The following is a 19,823-nucleotide window of genomic DNA, read 5'->3' as shown; positions in this document are numbered from 1 at the left end:
ACAGCCAACTGTGCTCAGAACATTTTACTCCTTGTAAACCCCCACCCCAGATCCAAGCCCAAGCCCAGTTCCGGTGGGGGCTCAGTCCTCCGGAGTCCAGGAGTTGGGGTTCAAGCAGGGCATGGCAACCAATGGGGCAAGATTGAGGCCTTTTCTGTCCTTGAAAACATGCTGTCCAGAGGCAGCTGTGGCCCAGAAGACAAGAAGAGGGTGAAGTGATGGGGCTTATCAGATGGAGCAGGTGGGGCACTGGAGCCAGCCCTTCAGCAGCAGTCAGCTGGGAAGCTGCCCAGTCTTCTAGAAACAAGAGCCAGGGCCCATTTTCTTAGCTAAGGGTCCTTGGGGGCTCCATAGGAGCCCAACCAATAGGCTTGTGGAGAACAGCTGGCCAGAAGTTCTAGCCAGTACACAGGCAGTAAAACTCTAGACTATGGGTTGTAGTCCCAAAGAACAAACCCAGGAGAGTGGGCTCAAAAGTCAGGATGGTGCCCTGGATTCCCATAGGGTCCTGGGAGGAAGGAGTGACTAAAGCCAGGCCTCAGTCCCAAAGAGTAGCAAGGAGGAGTCATGTCCATTCTTGGGAATGCAGATGTCTGTCCTTGGGTGTGATATGGCAGTCCTGGAAGCAGGGTCAGCTCTCGGGGTGAGTAGCTCAGTACTCCCACCATGGGTAGAGGAGGCCCAGGGTCAGGGCTAGTGGCAGCAGAAGGATGGGCCCCAGTAAACCCTGGGCCAGGGCAGAGTTGAAGGCCAGATGTTTGCTGCAGAGGTTGATATCGGGCTGGGACTCTTGGAATTGAGGGAGCACACGAGGCTGGAGCTCTGCCACATGGCGGTGAATCCAGGAGGCATAGCTGGAGGTCAGAGTGTACACACCTGGCCTGTTGGGGGCCCCACAGGCATCACCCCAGCTCACAATGCCCGCCAGGTACCAGAGGCCCCCAGCAGGGCATGAGAGTGGGCCCCCAGAGTCACCCTGAGGAGAAAAGCCATACAACAGCTGTCAGGACTAGGCCCCAGGCCTCCAGTCACATATGCCCTCATTTCCCAAGATGCACTTGTCTCATGTCTTCCACTGGACCCCCTGTATTTACCTGGCAGGCATCCATGCCCCCCTTCACATAGCCAGCACACACCATGTCCTGCTGGATAGAGTGGGGCTCACTGGGCTTGGCGTCGATATTGTACAGGCAGTTACATGTTTCACGACTGATCAGTGGTACTTCAAGTTGCTGTAGTGGCCTGGGGGCCTGGAGGCTCACTGTGGGAGCAAAAGATGCTTAGCCAGGGCCTCCTACTCTGAGTCAGTCTCCCTCCATGCCTCTAAACATCAGCGTCCAGCTCACCTGAAGGGGCCACATGGCCCCATCCAGTAACAGTACATTGGAGGCCATTGGGGAAGGAGGCATTGGCTGCAGGGAGGCAGATGGGCCGGATATAGCGGGAGAAGGTGATGGGGCTGCTGAGATGGAGGAGTGCAATGTCACCCTGGGAGCCCTCGTGGCGGTAGCTGGTGTGAAGGATGATCTGTGCCACGGTGCGGACCTCAGCCTCAGGGGTGTAAGCATCCAGCTGGTGGGCCCCCAGCTTTACCTCGTATTCTTCCTTGTAGTGTTCCCTGCGAGCAGTGGGCAAAGGCTGGGACTCAGGAGACTTGTCCTGGTTCCTTGATCCCGGTTGCCTTGCAGCATCCAACCCCAGATCTGATCCCAGGCAAAGGACCATTCAAGCCCCAAACTGTGCCCTCGTTTTATCCTCTGACCTGTTACTTCTGGCCTTCATTCCTGATTGGTCCTTTCAGACTTTATTGATACCCCTGGACCCAACACAAACCTGACCTCTGACCTAAACTGACCCCTGAACTTTGACCTCCAGCCCACTTTTGACTTCCCTGCCCAGCTGGTACCTTGGGAAGCAGTGAGCAGCCGACAGCACCCACTGCTCAGAGACGAGAGAACCGCCACACACGTGGATGCCATCATAGATGATGCTGACCTGCCAGGGCCACTGGCCTGGGGCTGCACTGCTACCACCTGTGATGCGTGCTTGGGAGGCCACACCGCAGGAGACTGCCCAAGGAGGAAAGGGAGGGAGTCAGGCCCTTCTGGGGTCCCCACACCAGGTTCTTAGCTTGGTTTCGACCTTAGGAAGAGTTCACAGATGCCAGCCACTCCTTTGTCACCATCCCACAGCTTCCCAGGCATGGTCAGTTTTGCTGCCTTGCCATCCTTGACCCATTACCTAACTCAGGTCTCATACAGCTTCCTTCCTCTCAGGTCTTCCTGCCTTCCATTCAGCCCATCCCTTATAAGTCTGAAGATCTTTATAAACAAGAAATCTGGCCGGCTCATAACTGTTTAAATCCTTCCTTGGTTCTACACTGCTATTAAGATACATTCCAGGCCTTCCATGACACTGCCATCTATTCCAGCTATCCCTCTAGCCATCCCCATCACAGACAGGGGGCCACACACACTTGTTCGCTTCTAGATCTTGGCTTATCCAGGTCACTCTGCCTGGAATACCTTTCCTCATCCCTTCTTTGCTCAGCAAACTCTGATTTGCCTATGGAGGCTGTTCAAATGGCAGCCCCTCCTTAGCCTGCCCTGACCTGCTTAGGCAATACACTGGAGTTCCCAGGGCCTGACACTGCCCAATCACAGGATAGTTCTGTCTGCTTCAACCACACCAACCTGGGCACTCCCTATAAGGGTAAGGACTAGAGCAGAGCCCTATGACCCCAGCGCATAGCATAGGGCTGGGCACACAGATAGAGTAGTGGATGTGTATTGAACAAAGGAATAGAACAGCGGGGCTCTCATGGTGCAAAGGCTGCCCCGCCCCCACAGAGGCCAGCTGTTAGGAACAGGACCCAAAAGCCCTTCACAAAGTCACCTTCCCGGAAGCAAAGAAAACTGCCTAGACAGGCTCCTCCTCCTCTCTCCATAATAATAACAATAGCTACTATTTAGTGACTGTTAAAGCAATGCGAGGCCCTGCAGGGGCTTTCACTTCCTCTATCTTCTGCACTCCTCACAAGATACCAAGAGATAGACATCAACTTCAGTTTAGAGGTGAGAGGACTGGCCAACCACACAGCCCGTAAGTGGTGAAGCCAGGACTGAAAACCTGACTCAGTCTGATGGTGTGCCTTTGAAGAAAGGAGACCTTCATTTCCCCCAAAACAACCCACCTTTGGAGTCAGACCCAGCTCTGCCATTTGTGTGCCTTTAGGCAAGTCAGTTCTCTATACCTCATCTTCTCTATCCCTAGAATAAGGGTTATAATCTCCGTCTCACAGAGCTATTGGGGGGACTTAAATAAGACAGTAACGGGTGGGGTGAGCCAGCCAGGCCGAAAGAGGGTCAGGCACTCATTAAACATTCCATGGGAATCTGAATCTATGTCCCCTTCTCTTTCCCTCCCTTATTCCCCCTCTTCCCCAAAAGCATGCCTCACTCACCTTCTGCCCTGGCCCCATCAGCTCCTGGAGGGCAAGAGAAAGAGGGAGGAGTAAGCAGGGAGACTGAAGTCTTCAGATTCCTTAGTGCCTGCCATTTCTTTGGACAGCTGCCCCCGGCCCCCTTAAGGACGCCAAAGCTGAAGGGAGAGGGAGTGGCCAAGAGCCTAGGGAGCCTGGTGTTCTTGAGCCCAAGATAAGGGTTGCACCCCAGAAAAGGGTTTATACCCTGAGCCCTGTTCACCACCCCTCCCCACAATCCTTGCCCGCACATAGTCACTCACCTAGCTCTGACCGGAAAATTCCAAGCAAAAGCAGAATGGCCACAGCCTCCAGCTGCCTGGGCTCCAGGCCTGCTTTCTGGGCCATGGCCCAGGACAAGGGCCCCTGGGAAGACACCAGGCACTCAAGGGAAGGAACTGAGAAGGACTGGCTTAGAAGGCAAGATCTCGTTGGACCCAGAGGGACAGGATCCCAGAATACAGGAAGATCGGAGTAAGTGTCCAAGGCTGGCTTTGAAAGTGGGGAGCAGGCGCAAGGGGAGACGCTGGAACCTTCACAGCTGTCAGTGAGGACGCATCTCCGGCACAGCCTGGTCACGCAGAGACCTTCCAGAGTGACAGCTTCTAGGAGAAAGGCACCTACCTGCCGGCCCCTCCCCTGGCCCCGCCCTCACTGCTCAAGTCTGCCAGCTTCTCTTGCCACCAAAGTCCTGAATCCTCTGAGACCAGGGGGCGGGGGGGGGGGGGGGGGGGTGTGTGGTACGCAGCTGGGGGGCGGGGCGGGGGGCGGGTGACTGATCCACTAGAGAGCAGCCCCAGGCAGGGCTGGAAACTGGAAATCCTGATGACCCAGCTCCTCATAGGGCCACCCAGCTGCTCTTGGCCTCAGGTCTTTCAGGTCTCCCAGACCAGTTTTGACCCTCAGGGCTTGGCCCAGCCTCTGTTATCATGGGGCCACAGCCACTCCTACCCTGTTCCCTCCTTAGGTCCAGTATCAAGCCTAGGACATGGGGTCTGCCCCATGCTAGGGGCCGTTTTCTGTAGAGCCTGCAGCCTCATGTGTGGTGAGGCGTGGTGAGCGTGTCTGGCAATGCCAATCATCTCACAAATATTCACTAAGTGCCTACAGTGTTCCAGGCACAGGAGACAACACAGACACTGTCCCTGCCTTCCCTGAGCTCACCCTGAAGTAAGGATGACGGGCTTGACTCAAATAATCACACAAGCAATTATAGAATAATTTCAAACTAGGAACTATGATGAAGAAAGAAAGGAAGCTCTGGAAGCCATACACAGGAACTTGATATAGGCTGGCATCCAGAAGGAAGTACCTTCAGAACTGAGACCTAAAAAGGGTTATGAAAAGGTGTTAGCAAGGCAAAGATGGGGGAAGAGTGGTTTAGGCAAAGCATTCTCAGATGGAGGGTGCACGTGGCCCAGGTTCAGGAAAAGAAGAACTGAGTGACTGGGTCAGGAGTCAGGCACATCCTCTATGAGCATATGAGTCTGTGAGAAATTGCGAATGCATTTTGGTTTCAAGCTTCAGAAAAACAGCCCTGCTTCCCCAAATACCTTCCATAGACTAGGGGTCTGGACCTCTGGGCCAAGACTTCAGTGCCCAAGCTAGAGAGCAGGAAATTCCTGAAGTGGGTGAAGGGATGGAAGCCGACTCTCAAAGGGGTCTAAGCTGGGGAGGTGGGGCAAGACACTGGGCATTGTGAGTGTGTTTGGGTAGAGAATGGGGTATGTTAAATGTTTGTGGGGGATGGCATATGGGTGACTGACTAGGTACAGGATGGGGATATGTGTCCTGTGGAGATTCAGGGACCTGGCAGCTAAAGATAAGCCTGGCCTTTTAAGAACTTCTGCCCATCTCCCTAGTCTCCCAAGGAGAACTTCCAGCTGCCCTCTATGTCTCTCCTCCCCCATCCTCTGCCTACTCAACTCAGAGATTTGATTCCAGACCCAGAGGTGACCCCTCTGCTACCCTCATCAGCTGGCTTCCACCCCAAGGACCCCCCTTCCCCAGGTCCCCATTTGTCCTTTTTCTGTGTTCAAACATCATCTCTAAGACCCTTTCCTGATGCCCAGCCAGGGGTATCCATATGTATTCCTCACTACATAGGAAGCACTTCATGGTCTTATCCCTTAGACCCTAGCTATGCCATGACTTAGTAGTGGGACGGTAACATGCTTGAATTAGTGCAGGGAGATGCACCACGGAGTGGCGGGGGAGGTGGTGGGAGGCACTTACAAGGACGGTGATGGGTCCCAAACCTGGGGCCACTGGGAAGGATGTGAAAGTGGTGGACCCTTAAAGGGTACCCTTTAACCTTGAAGGGTGCCATGTATGTGTACTGGGGATGCTGGAGGTATACTTTGGGGCATCATTCATCAGGGTGTGTAGATGGGGGCAGCTCCCTGTGGGTATAGGATACAGTAGGCAGACCCTAGACTCCCAGACTCCTGGGCCTTTGCTCTGAAGACCCTCACACTGTCCTTGCTCTGGGGGGAGGGGCAGCAGAGTCAGAACTAGGGCTAAAGTGTCCAGCAGGTGCTGGGGATGCTGATTCCATTGAGGAGATGACACACACCCAGCTGGCCACCCAAACTCCCCCACCCTGGGGCAGGAATGAGGGACAGCTGCCACGTTATCAGGGACACATTTCCTGGGAGCCCAACGCCTGACTCACAGTGGCCCAGGAGGGAGGGGCCTTATCCCTTGGGCTTCTCTCTAGTACCCCCAGCCTGCCCTCAGCAATGCCACAAGGCCCACGTATCTGTTTACACCTTTATTGGCTGATCCTGCTGCCCCCAAGAATTCCAGGGCACAAAATAGCTGGGCACTGAGACCCAGTTATGGGAAGCCAGTGCAGTCTAGGTGGGTGGGGAGCTCTGGAGGAGCAAAGGGAATAAAAACCAGTTAGGTCACATTCCAGCCCCACTGGGGTGGAAGTGGAGGGCTGGAGGGGATGGGGGAAGGACAAAGGGAGGTGGCCCAGGGACCCAGGCCCCTCAGCCCTGGATTAGGGGAGTCAGTAGCAGCAGGAACAGAACAGCAGAAGAGGAGCCTGAGGCCCCAGCCATGTCTAGGGGGCAGAGGTTGCTGCCTTCAGGGAGCCAGTAGGGGGAGCCACTGGGGGGCAGGAAATGGGCCTCTCCCACTGTATGGGAGAGCCAGGCCTCTTCAGGGCCAGTGGTGGCAAACAGCTCCCGGCTTCCTTGAACAGCAATGCCCACGAAGACCCAGGAGCCTCCTTCAGTCTGGCACAAGAGCAGAGGTGCTGAGGCCACCTGCAGAGTCAGAGCAAAAGCCAAAGGGTCTCTTACTCTCGCTCCTGGTTCCTTGTACCTTCTTCTAGGGTCCAGCCTCAAAGTACTGCTTCTTCCCATTTGGGGCCCACTACCTGAGAATTCCAACCCTGTTCTCTCTCTAGGGTCCAGCTGCCCAGCACTGCATCTCCCCTGCCTGGACCAGGATGCCCAGGCACCTGTACCTCACACCGGTCTTCTTGCCCCTCTGCATACAGGACACAGAGAGTCCCAGGAGTCAGGATGCCCTGATAGAGGCAGTGACAGAGTCGTGATGTCAAGATGGAAACAGCAGCAGCCACGGGGACTAGAGAGAGGAGAGAGGGTTGTCCCAGGAATTCTTGCCTCCAGTCACTTCTCACCCGCAGGATCCAGGGATCTCACCTCGGTCCTGGGGATCCTTCCAGCCCAACACCCAGCAGCTGGCCCCCAGGGGGATGCCCCCTGGGTGAAGGCAGATGGACAAGGCTGAAGGGGAGGGCTCTATCTGGGAGCTCAGCTCTAGGAGGGCCAGTGGGGGGCGAAGTCCCAAGTGCCGGGGCAGACGGATGCTGATGACCAACCGGGATACCTGCTGGCCCTGTGGGAGGGGGCTGGCCCCTGCCCGGCCCAAGTATACTTCAATGTAAGGTACTGTTGTAGAGCCTGGCCTGTTGGAACAAGACCCAATGTCACCTCCTGTCCACCCTCCCACCATCACCCTCTTGCTGATAAAGTCCTTCCCAGTCCCGGGAAAGGGTGGAATGAATCTCCAAGGTCATTCCACTAACTCCTTTATTGTTCTTCCTTCCAAATCTCTTTTCTGTCTCAAAACATTTCACAGCAGTTCCCCTGTGCTGTAAGAACCCTAAGGTAGACTGTCCCACTATTGAAAGGGTCCTTTGGCCCATCTCCCAATTTTCTCCTCTTGCCCAGGAGTTAGGTGAGACCCACCTGAGGACACAGTGAGTGGCTGCCAAGACCCAGCCTGGGGCCACGAGGATCCCAGTGCAGACTCGATCACCAGCAACATGTACCTCTGCCATCCAGGGCCACAGGAGCCCCATCGGAGCGGGCTCTGGCCGCAGGCCACAGGCTAGGGAGAGGAGGTGACCACCTCAGCTGACCCCAGAAGTCCCTACCATGGATCTAAGCATCCCTCAAAACTAAGCTTCAAAGGCTCCCCCCTCACCACCATGCTCTGTGCGGGGTGGACAAATCTGTGTTTCAGTCTCCTCTCCCTCAGAGCCCCAGTCCCAGGCCAGCTGGTCCTCTAAGTAGGCTCCCTGAGTCACATGGCCGATCCATGGGCCGTGGGTCTGCAGAGGGTGGAAGGCTCTGGGACGTAGGCAGCCACTGGAGAAGTCTCTGATTCCAGCCAGGAACCAGGTCCCCTCCTCCTGGCACAGAAGGCTCCAACTTGATTCGTTCTGCAGCAAGAGAATGTGTGTTACCAATCTGTGCGTGTGTGTAAATTGATAGAGGATATTAAAGGCCCTGGGGCTTTCCTGGACTTCACATTCTTCGGTTCTCGGACATAAGTTCCCACTTCCTCCAAGCCAGGGTCCAATACTAATCAGTATAAGAAGTCAGCCCTCACTTTACGATTCCCTTTAAATCCCGGGGTAAGCGAGAAGGCCCGACAGCGCCCAGGACCAGCTTCAGGTCCAGCTTCAGGCCCCTCCCCAAAGTCTTCCAAGGCTAGACTCGCCCCCAGAGTGTTCTGGCCTCGCTTTAACCCTGTCTCCGCCTCCAGCGCATTCAGCCTAGATCCCAGTCTCTCTCAGGTTAGGTTGCCAGCCCGCTGGGCCTCTCTCGGAGTCCTACGCAGACCCGTAGGCTCCGCCCCCGCCGCTTACCCAGCAGTGGCCCGCCTCCTCCTCCTCCTCCCGGTAGGCGGGGCAGAGCTTGTGCGGCGGGTGCCCCGGCGGTGGAACCAACGCCCCCTGGCGGCCGTACAGGCAGTGACACCACCAGCCGCTTAACAGCTCCGCCTCCAGCAGCGCGGTGGGGCCAGACGCAGGTCCTGGAAGAGAAAATGGTGGGAGCTCGCGCCGCGGTGCCGTTTGGCCCCGCGCCATCCCGCCCTGCCCCGCCCCGCCCCTCGCCGGGCCCCTGCTCACCGCCGCTGCCCCAGCGAGCCAGGCGACAGCGGCTTCCCGGCAGGAAATAATGTTCTGGGTGAGGTAGGCACACTGGCCGTGGGCCCAAGCTCAGGTTCACGGGCGCGCGCAGCTGCAGCAGCACCAGGTCAGAGGTGTCGTCCCAGGAGGCGTTCTTGTGAGGCACGAGGCGCGCCACCTGTTCCGGGCGAGGGCGCGAGGGCAATAGCACGCGCCAATTGTCCAGGTCGCGGGGCGGGCGGTCTGTGCTCCTAGGGTTGAGGGATAGAGACTAGGGACGTGGGCCGGATCTTGCACATTCGGCTCGGAATCTCGCACCCCTGGCTTAGGCTCCATATCCCAGGCTAGTATCCTGCATCCCAGGCCTGGGAAATGCTCACCAAGACCCCCGCATCCTTGATCAAACATACTACTCCTTTACTCGTCCCCAATGGGCTGGAACCCCGCTTCGTGAGTTGGACCTTACACATCCTAAAGAGACCCCTTGCACTCCAGATTGAGGTGCCCCCCACTCTTACTGCACAAGGGTTGGAGCCAGGTAGTGTCTCAGGCCAGTGGGGGGAGGGCAAGAATCTGTCTGACATGTGGGTTTTTCACTCACTCCAGGAAGCAGCTGGCAGGTACCAAGACCCAGCTTTCAGACACCAGCGCCCCATGGCAGGGTTTGGATCCTGGCACCATCACCTGAGCCTCCCAGGGCCAGGCCCCTGGCTGTGGGGCTTTCCCGCACTCTAAGGGGTGAGAAGCCTGGGTCAGGGGACCTCTTGAACCCCAGCACTTTCCACCCCAACTCAAACCTCCCATGTCCTGCCAACTCCCAGAAGTCCTGCCCCCTCACCTGGCAGGGTGATGGTGCAGTTCTCATCCTTGAGCTCCCAGGGGCCTGACTGGAGCTCTGGGGACTGGCTGGGAAAGACAGGCTCAGACTCTGAGCCCATCACCTGTTCTCGAATCCAAGCCTCATAGGGAGCCACAGCAGTGAAGACTCCCGGCCGGTTCCTCCGTCCACAGCCAAAGCCGAAGCTGGTGATTCCTGCCTGGAACCATCGGCCGCCCTCCTCACAGACCAGGGGCCCCCCAGAGTCTCCCTGATGATAGATGACTCAGTGTCAAGGAGTCAGCTCAGGGACACACCAGCTTATCCTGGGCCACCTTGCAAAGTTTCTACACCTCTTCATGTTGGTCCAACACACAGCCACCTTCTCCTAGGAACCTGCTTTGGCTGTGTCGTCTTCTGTTTTTTTTCCCTACAGCTCTAAACAGAAGACAGCCTCATAAAGCAGAAAGGCTGATGAACAGCCAGCCAATGCCAGGAGTACCAAATTAATGCATTAAAGGCCATGCTGGACAGGCCTGCAGGTCTCACTCAGAGCCAAATGTTCAATGAATAGTTCAAGTAAATGCTGTCTTAGTTTTCTAAGTTCACCTAGTTGTTAAAGTAAATCAGAGGTGCCAGCCTTGAGGAGGCAGAGGCTGTTAGAAATATGGAATCTAAAAGCAGCAAAAAGAGAGTTTGAAAGCAAGTAAAGAGGAAGAACTACAATGCACAGACACTAAAACAAGGGTTCTGGGTCATTTAATGCTTAGGGGCATTGTCCCTAAAACATCTCTATTCCAAGTCAGGCATCCCTGTAACCTGAACGAGGTCACGAAGAAGGCTCAGAATCATCTGTGCTGTCCAATATGGTAGATACTATTTTAGTTATAATTAAATAAAATTAAAAATATAATTTCTCAGTCACACTAACCGCATTGCAAATGTTCAATAGCTAATGTGGCTAGTGACTACTATCCTGGACGGTGCAGATATAGAACCGTTCCATCACTGTAGGAAGTTCTATTGGACAGCGCTGGTCTAGAGGAATTTGAATTGTTTGTAGTCCTGTTCAAGGAGGCAGAGGATTATATCCGTAGGTTCTGGAACCTCATAATTGGAAGGGACCCTGAAGACCATCTGGAATCCCCATCACCATGATGCATGCTGAGTGCCCTAAAAATGTGTCTTTGAGGAAAGTTTCTGGGAAAAATGGTTAAAATATACTATATTTTGGCCTTTGGTAGGTTATCTGGAAAATTCATTCTGTAAAGGATTAATTCATTTCAAATATAACTATTATCTACTAAGTAACAGGTGCTATGCTATGCTCTGGGATATGGAATTATAATAATAATAACTAGTACTTATTTAGCTCTTATTAAGGACGATGCACTGTTCTGAGTACTCTTATACATACAAAATTCATTTAACCATCATAACCACCCTATGAGGTAGGTAACACAGTCATCTCCATTTTCTAGATGAGAAAGTCTAGACATAGGGAGATTAAATAACTTGGTCAAGGTCATACAGCTAATAAGTGGTGGTGCTGAACTTCAAACCAGGCCAGTTCACTCCAGAGTCTGACACGTAGCCACTGCACTATACTGCCATAAATAACAATGCTTACTTGAGCCCCCAGTTCTGTCCATTTATAATCAATCCCATCCATTGGCAATCTTGTCCTCTTTTTGCAAATGAGGCTCAGAGACAGAAGAGAGATAAGATTTGCCTATTTCCCACACTGCTTCCTATTGGTTAGTGCTCTGCCTGGCCCTGTCAGTCAGGAGCAAGGGCCTCCCCTTACCTGGCAGGTGTCCCTGCGACCCTCTGGGTAGCCAGCACACAACATCCCTGGCAATAGCTGAAAAGTGAGGTTGAAGGGGCCGGGCCGGCTGTAGAGACACTGACAGGCAGCCTCTCCCAACAGCCTTAGCTCCACTTCTTGCAGCACCCAGGGGAGAGGCAAGGGGTCTGTAGGCAGAACCAGAGAGCAAATGCTTTGAGGCAGATATAGAGCCCCCTGTTCCCCAGGGCTCAGCTTTATCACTTTCAGCTGCCTCCTGGACATCTCTATCTAGATGCCCCATGACACTTTAGGCCACCACATCCAAAAACAATCATCTTCTCCTGCTCCTCTCTGTCCTTCCTGTATCCTCATCTCAGCAATGGCCCCATCAAGCACCCAGTGAGAGCTGCCATGGATGGTTGTGTACTGCACAAAGGTACCCAGCCAACAAAGGACACATGTGAGGGCTAAAATCACTAAGCTCTGAGCCTTGGCATAGGCTGTGTTGGTCCTGGGAGAACACTCTTTTCAAAAAAGATGCCATATGTACTAGATGCAGTCCTATACCAAGTTGCCAAGCGTGGAATCTGGGTGTCACCTGTGACCCTGGTCTCAACTTCTCCTCTCAAGTGAGTTTCCAAGGGCTTTTTGCTTGTTATGTTCATTGACTATCTCTAATGCCTAACACAGTGACTGGCACAAGGAGGTGCTAAAAATATCTGTTGAATGAATGAAAGACAGACTGAATGAATGAGGGTGAAGAGGTGATTAGGGATAAGACAGGAAGTGGGGAGTAGAAAGATGAATGGGGAGAAGATAGGATGGGAGGAAGGAGGATGGGAGGAAAGGCGGGCAGAAACTGACATTTGCTGAGAGCCTACTATACATACACCAGATGCTGTGCATTGGTGTTGGGATCGCCTAGGGTAAAAATATCTAAAATGCATTAATTACTGCTATGCTAGTCACTGTGTTATAGACTTTACGAGGATTTTCTTATTGAAGCCACGCAACAACCCCATGAAAGTGGGCACTATTTTCCTCAGTTTTCGGGGGGAGGAAGTCCACCTCACTCACCTTTTTCTTGTACGTCCCCCCAGCCCGTGGCCCAGCAGGCGGTGCCGTAAGCAAAGCGGTGCGAGGCCCTGGGCAGGCAGACTGGCCTCACGGCTGGACCCAGACTGGCAGGCGAGGCAAGGCGCAGGAGGGCCAAGTCGGCGCCCAGTTCCGCACTGCTGTAGTTGTCTGGCACCAGGATGGCCGCCACTGCGCGGACTTGCACGCCGTCCAGGGTCCCATCCTGGGAATGCACGCCCAGCAGTACAGACCACTCGGCCGCGGGCTCCAAGGTCCGGTTGCTGCACCAAGGCCGAGGAGGGCGGGGGTTAGGTCGACAGGAGCGGGTAGACCTTTGTGGGGGTTAGGGGCTCAGAGTCTGGGAGAAGGTGGAGTCAATAGGAACCCAGGAGGGGAGGAGTCGGATCCACTTTTGGGGTTGGGGCGCTCGAGTTTGATATAGACTCCTAAAAGGGGAAAGAGCGGATCCAGTTTGAAAGTGGTCTATTGGAGACCTGGGAACGATGCAGTTCGGACTTGGGTATTTAGTGAAGTGGTGGGACCAGTTTGCTGGCAGCCTCAGCACACTCGGAAACAGAACATCCCGCAGAGCGCCTAACTTCGGAGAAGGGTGAGATGGTGGCGGTGGCTAGTCTCCAAGTTAGCCTTGAGTAAGCGGGGTCAAGGTGCCGGGCCGGCTCGGCTTTTAAAGGAGAGGGGCTGGACATGGGCGAATACTCACTTCACGAAACAGTGAGCTGCGGAGAGGACCCAGGAGGGGGCGATGAGGGAGCCTCCGCAGATGTGGCCCCCGCCGTGATGCAGGCTTACCTGCCACGGCCAGCTTCTCGGCCGTGCATCTGAGCCCCCCACGATTCGGTCAGAGGGCTCAGGGTGACCGCAGTCTGCAATGGGGTACCGTGGAGGTCATAGCCCGCCTCTGTCTCCCAGGACAGAGAACCAGGTAACTCAGGACAAAGCCCCATCCACCACCCCACTTCAGTTTGCCCTGAACAAAGAACAAAGAGAATCTGGGCACTTTCAGGTGCTTTGGGCTATTTTTGCCTCTGTCATCACATACGCCAGCCTTAAACCTCTTTTAAGATCTGAGCCCACCCCACTCTTACCCCGACCCCCTTACCCAGATCTTCAAGTTCTTCTTGGGCAGGACTGAGTACTGAGAAAGGGTAAAGAGAAGAAGATACTGGTGACTTCCAGCCCCTGACACTACCCATCCCTCATCTTTTTCTCCATCCTCCACCCCAAACCCGCCAGCACCCAATTCACTCCTATCTTTTCTGCCTCTGCACCTGACTCTCCCCAGTCCAGGTGCCTTACCTGAGTCCTCGAAGGCTCCTGGGATGGGGCTGATGGCTGGAAAGAAGGAGGCAGGAGGAGGCTGGAGACCTACACTTACAATGTGCCCTCCTTGACTCCCTCCCTTAGGCTTTACTGATACTCTATCTCTCCATGGCAGCCAGGTCTCCTTTCCCCTTCTTCTCATACACTATTCCTCTCCCTCTGACACATTACTCCCTCGTTTTTCTGATATCCCCCTCCCTTTTTTCTCCTCTGACACCGGACTTCCCACACAGAACCCAGGAGTCCTGCTTTCCATCTCCTCAGATGCTAGGACCCAGGTGCCTTCCAGCTCATCCCATCTCCTGAGGTTACCGAGGATCACAAGTGGGAGGAGCAGGTGCTGGAACATGGCACATTTGAGTCAGCTGGAGATACAGAAATGGGTTAAGGTCTGCTCTCTACCACAGCTCTGTCACTGTCTAGGCAGCCTGTGACTACAGATGGTTCTGAAGAGGCAGCCCCACCCTCCCTGGCCAGAGCCCATCTCTGGGAACCTGAGAGGATCTGGGGCTGGAAGGGTGAAGTAGGGAACCTGAAAGCCCATTCCAGAGCCCTGTTCCATCTCACATCTCTGGAGGCCCAGGGTAGGAGTGGAAGGCAGATGTCCTAATTCCAGGACACCTGTTGGGTGGGGGAGGGAGGAGTGAAGAACTCTGCGGGCAAAGACAGGAGATAGCCAGGGGCTGGGAGGTCAATGTTCTGTGTCCTTGGTGAGGCAGGGCTTCAGGTTAGCAGTGGCCCTTGGAACAGGAGAGGTGGCCCCTCATTGGCATGACTCACCTGAGACCTTACCTCTCTTTGAGGTGTGGCTACCCGGTGGCTTGGGCTTTTATTCTCACACAGCTCTGGTTACTGGAGTTGTTGGCCAGGTCAAGGAAGGGAGCTCTAGGAAATTCAATCCCATCTCAACAAAAGGATCACAGATTCCTGCAGGTTGGGCAGGGTGCAAGATTCTAGGAGGGGGATGGGCAGGCTGGGCAGGCTGGCAAGGCCAGAAAAAGATTCCACCCTTTTCTGTGTTAGAGTGAGTACTCTCAAGTGTTCTGTCACTTACTCTTTGTGTGGCCTTGGGAAAGCCACTCAGTCCCTCAGGGTATATCAATACAATTCCAATTAAGAAACATATGGCATCTCAAAGCAGAACTGAGGAAAGTTTAATGAAGGAACTATTTACAGAAAGTAGGCAGGGTTAAGGGCAACCAACAAGGGATGGTGAAGCACCCTAGGGCTGGCAATAATGGAGAGCCCTGCCTGAAGAGGCAAAGAGAGGGAGAAGTTACTGGAACCAAGAAAGAGAGAGCTGCAAATGTAGGTGAGGGCCAGCCAAGAAGAGTGCCTTCAATGGACTGAAACTTTTATCAATCTGTGGCGTGGCTGGGAGGGAGCTAGGAAATAAAAATCCCCATCTCACTCTCCTCCTACCCTCTGATCACCTTCCAGCTCCTCCCATCCTCTGAAACCTATCAGAAAGCAAAGAAGCCCATGATATGGCCCATAAAAGGCACTCCTGGGGAAACAGATCAGGATGTAGAAGGATGGAGAGTGAAAATGGAGGGTGAGGAATAGAGTGAAAAAATAAAATGGAGTTACTGTGGTCAAGCCACTAAATTACTAACTTCAAGTGGTCTGAGGCAGAAATGTTGCAGAAATGTTGCAAAATCAGATCTATGAGAAACCAAGCATCACTAGGAGAGTTGGAGAACTTAGGTTTATTACTCTGGCAGTCCCAGATGAGCTAGTGCTCTGAAGATCCGGGCCCCAAGCTCAGATGCAACTTTGCTTTTATGGGGCTTAGTTGGCATGGGCCACTTGGTTAATTTGTCCTCAGATGGTTACAGACCGCAGGGGTTGCTATGGGTTACAGGAAGTTACAGAGCATGAGATTTTCAGACAGGAACTTAGGCAATACATCTGTTATCTAGACAGAGCAATCAAAGGAGAGAGTGAGTCTTCAGTTGATCTCGAGATCACTCTGCCCTTTGGCCTATGCAGCAAGCATGTCTACAGAAGCAGAACAAAGAGCTGATTATAAGGTTAGCCTTCTGGTGGAAAATTCCGCTTCATAAGGAAACAATTATTTTTGTTTTAACTGACTCTGGGAACTTAAGCTTTTGAACTTTCCAGTCCTGGGTCAATACCTGGATGCATATCAGTGCTTTTTGCATTAATGCCTGGACATACATTAAGCCTTCAGTTAATGATCTGAATGACCTCAAGAAGAAAATGTTCCATTGTCTAGGCCACTGGGTGTCTGATGAATAGTATCTTGGACCAATCCAGAGGTTAAAAATGCAGTACATTCTTCTCAAGAATGTACTTTTTACTATAAAACTCTCAGACTTTTCTTTCTCCTTTGGAAAACTCTGGGTATTGACTAGTAGTGTTTATGGTTTGCAAACCCTAAGACCCTTGAATAAATCTTTGCCATTTATAGCTAGCAAAGCCTCTTGACTCTTTTTGAGTACATGTGACAAGGGTCAAACAAAAAATATCTAAACACATATACCTATTTTTTTTAATAATATAAGCTAATAATAATATTACTTTATTAGTCCAGTTTCCCTAGAAAGCAGAGGCCTAAGCAAAGCCTACATACTTGTGCTTTGCTAGGAGATACATTCTCAGAACAGCAAGAGAGAGGGGAAATGGGACATGATCTGGGAGGGCGGTAAACTTGGTGGTACTAGCTAACACAATCCTGGAGTTTCTAAGTCCCCTCAGGCACTCGTTTATAGGCATTTGTCCCTCCAAGGAAAAAGAGCCAGTCTTTTATTCAACAAACACTCAGGAAAATGAGGCAACTGACATTGTTTAAAAACTGGAAAGGAGAGAAATTGTAGGGTGGCTAAAGCAAAATATGCATGCCATGAAGATCCTCACCTACAAACTGCTTGTTCCAATTCAGTAGTTCTCAAACATTTTGGTCTCAGGCCCTCTTTACACCTTAAAAATTATTGGAGTCCAAAAAGCTTTTGCTTATGTGGGTTATATTTATCAATATTTACTGTATTTGAAATTAAAACTGAGAAACAAACTATTTATTAATTCATTTTAAAATAGTAAATCTGTTACATGTTAATGAAAACCTACATATGATTCTCATATTTGCTTCTGCATCCAGTTTTTTGGGATATCATGCATCATGCAGCCTTTGAAAACCTACATTGAACACTTGACATCATGAAAATAGTTTTAGCTTCGAGCGCCCCATGAAAGGGTCTTGGGGGCCCATCCAAGAGTTCAGAGACCATATTTGAGAATTGCTGCTCTAAGACAATAATTAACTTTTTCCCCAAAGTAACAGACCTGAGGCATAGGACTTGCTCCTTTAAATGGCACAGTGGCTCGCCAAAGCAATGGATCTTGTGGGAGGAAGAGAGAACGTTTTCCCCTAGGGAGACAGATTGGAATTTCTGGGGTGTGTAGGTGCAGTTTGCAAAAGCTGCCCAGGCGATTCTGGTATTCCCTCCACCTTGAGATGCCCTTGTTTTAGAATCACTGCTCTCAGCTTCCTAACAGCAAACACAAAGAGGGAAACCCTAGAGGAGTCTCTAGGTACTAGGACAGAAAATAAACTTCTCCTGTACATTCTCATGGAGAGGACAATGTAATGAGATGGGGTAATGAAATGGTGTAATGGTGTAATGAAATCTTCCTCAACACATAATTATGGCAAAATTAGCAGAATTTCATAATGCTGATTTTTATAGTGCTACTTAATGTCAGCCAGTACCACCACAATCAAACTACAGTCAATCAAATAATTATATGGGGGGGGGTGCCTCTGGGTAAGAGAGGCAAGATATGGATACACAGTTCTCTGCTGGTCTGATTAGCGGAAGGGGAAGTGCATTAGTTTTCTATTGCTGACACAACAAGTTACCATACACTTGGTGGCTTAAAACAACAGAAATTCATTATCTTACAATTCTGAGGGTTAGAAGTCTGAAATGGGTCTTACTGGGCTAAAATTATAATGTTATCAGGGCTGTGTTCCTTCCTGGAGGCTCTAAGGGAGAATCTGTTTCCTTGCCTTTGCCGTCTTTGGGAGGATGCTCTTATCCCTTGGCTCATGGCCCCTATCCTCCATCATCAGAGGCAGCAACCTTTCATCTCTCTGGCCCCTTTTCTGTCTTCACATCTTTCACTCTGACCAAAACCAGGAAAGGTTCTCTGAGTTGAAGGACTCATGTGATCATACTGGGCTTATCTGGATTATCCAGGATAATCTTCTTATCTTAGGGTCTATACCCTTAATTGCATCTGCAAAGCCCCTCTTGCCACATGGGGTAAAAAATTCACAATTTCTGGGAATTAGAGTGTGTACATCTCTGGGAGCCATTATTTTGCCTACCACAGCCAGAGAATAGTGACTATTATGTCACCTGTCTTCTCAACATGTCCTGAAATCAAATTTTAGGCAGCCCTTGATATTCAGACGGGGAAATTGAGCCTCAAATGGCATCAATGTTGGTCTAGTTCTGCACCGGTAGTTCTTGGTCACGCTGGCTGTGAATGAATATTGGTTTAATTTGGGCATTGTGGGGGTCAGGAGGGTGGTTTATGAAAGTGCTAATGTATATTCGTGGGAAGGAGCATTGTTTTTTATCAATAAAAGTTAACGCTAGCTATGGTAGCCACCAAAAAATGATAGCTGATGAAAATTCTGTATTTGAAAGTGAGTGGTTTGCAATGGGAAAACTTGTTTTCAAGAATCCTTAATTAAGAAGCACTAAGAAAAAGACAACTCAATTTAGAACAAGGCCAAAAGATTTTGTTTCAGTTATCTATTGCTGTGTAAGAAAATACCCAAAACTTAGTATAGTGACTTAAAACAAAATCCATTTTATTATCTCTCATGGTTCTGTGGGGTGACTGGTTTTCACTAGATGTAGATGGTTCTTCTGCTGGTCATGCTTGGTATATCTCATGCAGTTGCAGTCAAAAACAGCAGGGCCTGGAAACATCTGGAGGTTCACCTGGGATGGCTAGGCCTTTCTCCTTCTCCATGTAGTCTGAAGATCTGTCCTCTCCATGGTGGTGGTTTGCACGTTGACCTCCACGTATGAAAGGAGAGACTGAAGAAAGAGGCAGACCACCCAGATTGGTAGGTGAGAGAGTTAACAAGCCAGGGAACTTACATATAAAGCTGTCTTAGGTGATCATAAGGAGCAGATCTCCTCACTCTCCTACTAGAATCTTAAAAGTTTATACAGAGGGTTCAGTCACGTATGCTGTCCAGATGGTCTCATTAACACATTGTTCTCTCAAAGCTGTGTCCTTTCAAATGGCTCCCTCTGTGGGACTGGTAGGCAGAATGTACATTCCAAGGACAGGGTAGGGGGTGAGGAGCCTCTTATTGCCTGGGTCCAGCTTGAAGGTCAACTGCCGGTCATGTCCTCTCAATGACCTCCAACACAAGGTCTCTCCAGCAAGGTAGCTGGACTTCTTACTAGTAGCTCAGAACTCCAGTGAGCTCCAAAGCAGAAGCTGCCATGCCTTCTTAAAGCTTAGGCCTGAAACTGACACAGCACTGTTTCTGCAGCATTCTATTAACTAAAGCAAATAACAGCCCAGCCCAGGTTCAGTGAAGGAGAGGACTACAAAGGGCATGAATACTAGGAGGCATGATTTATTGGGGGTCATCTTTGAAGATGAGCCACCACAGACATTAACAGATACTTCACAAAAAGAGGATGCCCATACATAGAATTCAACAAGTGCTCAATAAATGTCTTTTTGTTGTTGAAAATGATAAATATGTCTTATATCTGTAGTCTTTGTAACAAATCAGTCTCCTCACCCTTTAGGTTGACTGAACGAAATATCGCTCAGAATGTCCTAAGTAATATACATGCATGCATAAAGACCAACATATGAGAATAGAGTTTATAATTTAAATGGAAAAGAATTTGGATAGTTT

At 51.4% G+C, this 19,823-nt stretch overlaps 2 protein-coding genes across 2 annotated transcripts; both read right to left on the bottom strand.

Moving 5' to 3' along the window:
• Positions 1 to 9: 9 nt before the first annotated feature.
• PRSS8 (serine protease 8) lies at positions 10 to 4,128 on the bottom strand. Its single transcript, XM_039884434.1, has 6 exons — positions 3,745 to 4,128; positions 3,464 to 3,487; positions 1,907 to 2,069; positions 1,347 to 1,618; positions 1,095 to 1,261; positions 10 to 976 (listed from the first exon to the last, which is right to left on the bottom strand). The coding sequence occupies exons 1-6, from the start codon at positions 3,827 to 3,829 to the stop codon at positions 653 to 655; spliced, it is 1,035 nt and encodes a 344-aa protein (XP_039740368.1). The 5' UTR covers positions 3,830 to 4,128; the 3' UTR covers positions 10 to 652.
• A 2,113-nt stretch (positions 4,129 to 6,241) lies between these two features.
• On the bottom strand, positions 6,242 to 14,249 carry PRSS36 (serine protease 36). The gene is made up of 14 exons (XM_039885558.1): positions 14,213 to 14,249; positions 13,877 to 13,912; positions 13,281 to 13,443; positions 12,560 to 12,840; positions 11,501 to 11,667; positions 9,715 to 9,964; positions 9,479 to 9,607; positions 8,877 to 9,134; positions 8,613 to 8,779; positions 7,946 to 8,183; positions 7,708 to 7,849; positions 7,159 to 7,424; positions 6,960 to 7,081; positions 6,242 to 6,756 (listed from the first exon to the last, which is right to left on the bottom strand). The coding sequence occupies exons 1-14, from the start codon at positions 14,247 to 14,249 to the stop codon at positions 6,478 to 6,480; spliced, it is 2,535 nt and encodes an 844-aa protein (XP_039741492.1). The 3' UTR covers positions 6,242 to 6,477.
• Positions 14,250 to 19,823: the final 5,574 nt, after the last annotated feature.

This window comes from Pteropus medius, unplaced genomic scaffold (assembly GCF_902729225.1).
Source record: "Pteropus medius unplaced genomic scaffold, Ma_sr-lr_union100, whole genome shotgun sequence".
Taxonomy (NCBI): Eukaryota; Metazoa; Chordata; class Mammalia; order Chiroptera; family Pteropodidae; genus Pteropus; species Pteropus medius.
This window is presented reverse-complemented; position numbering and strand designations above follow the sequence as displayed.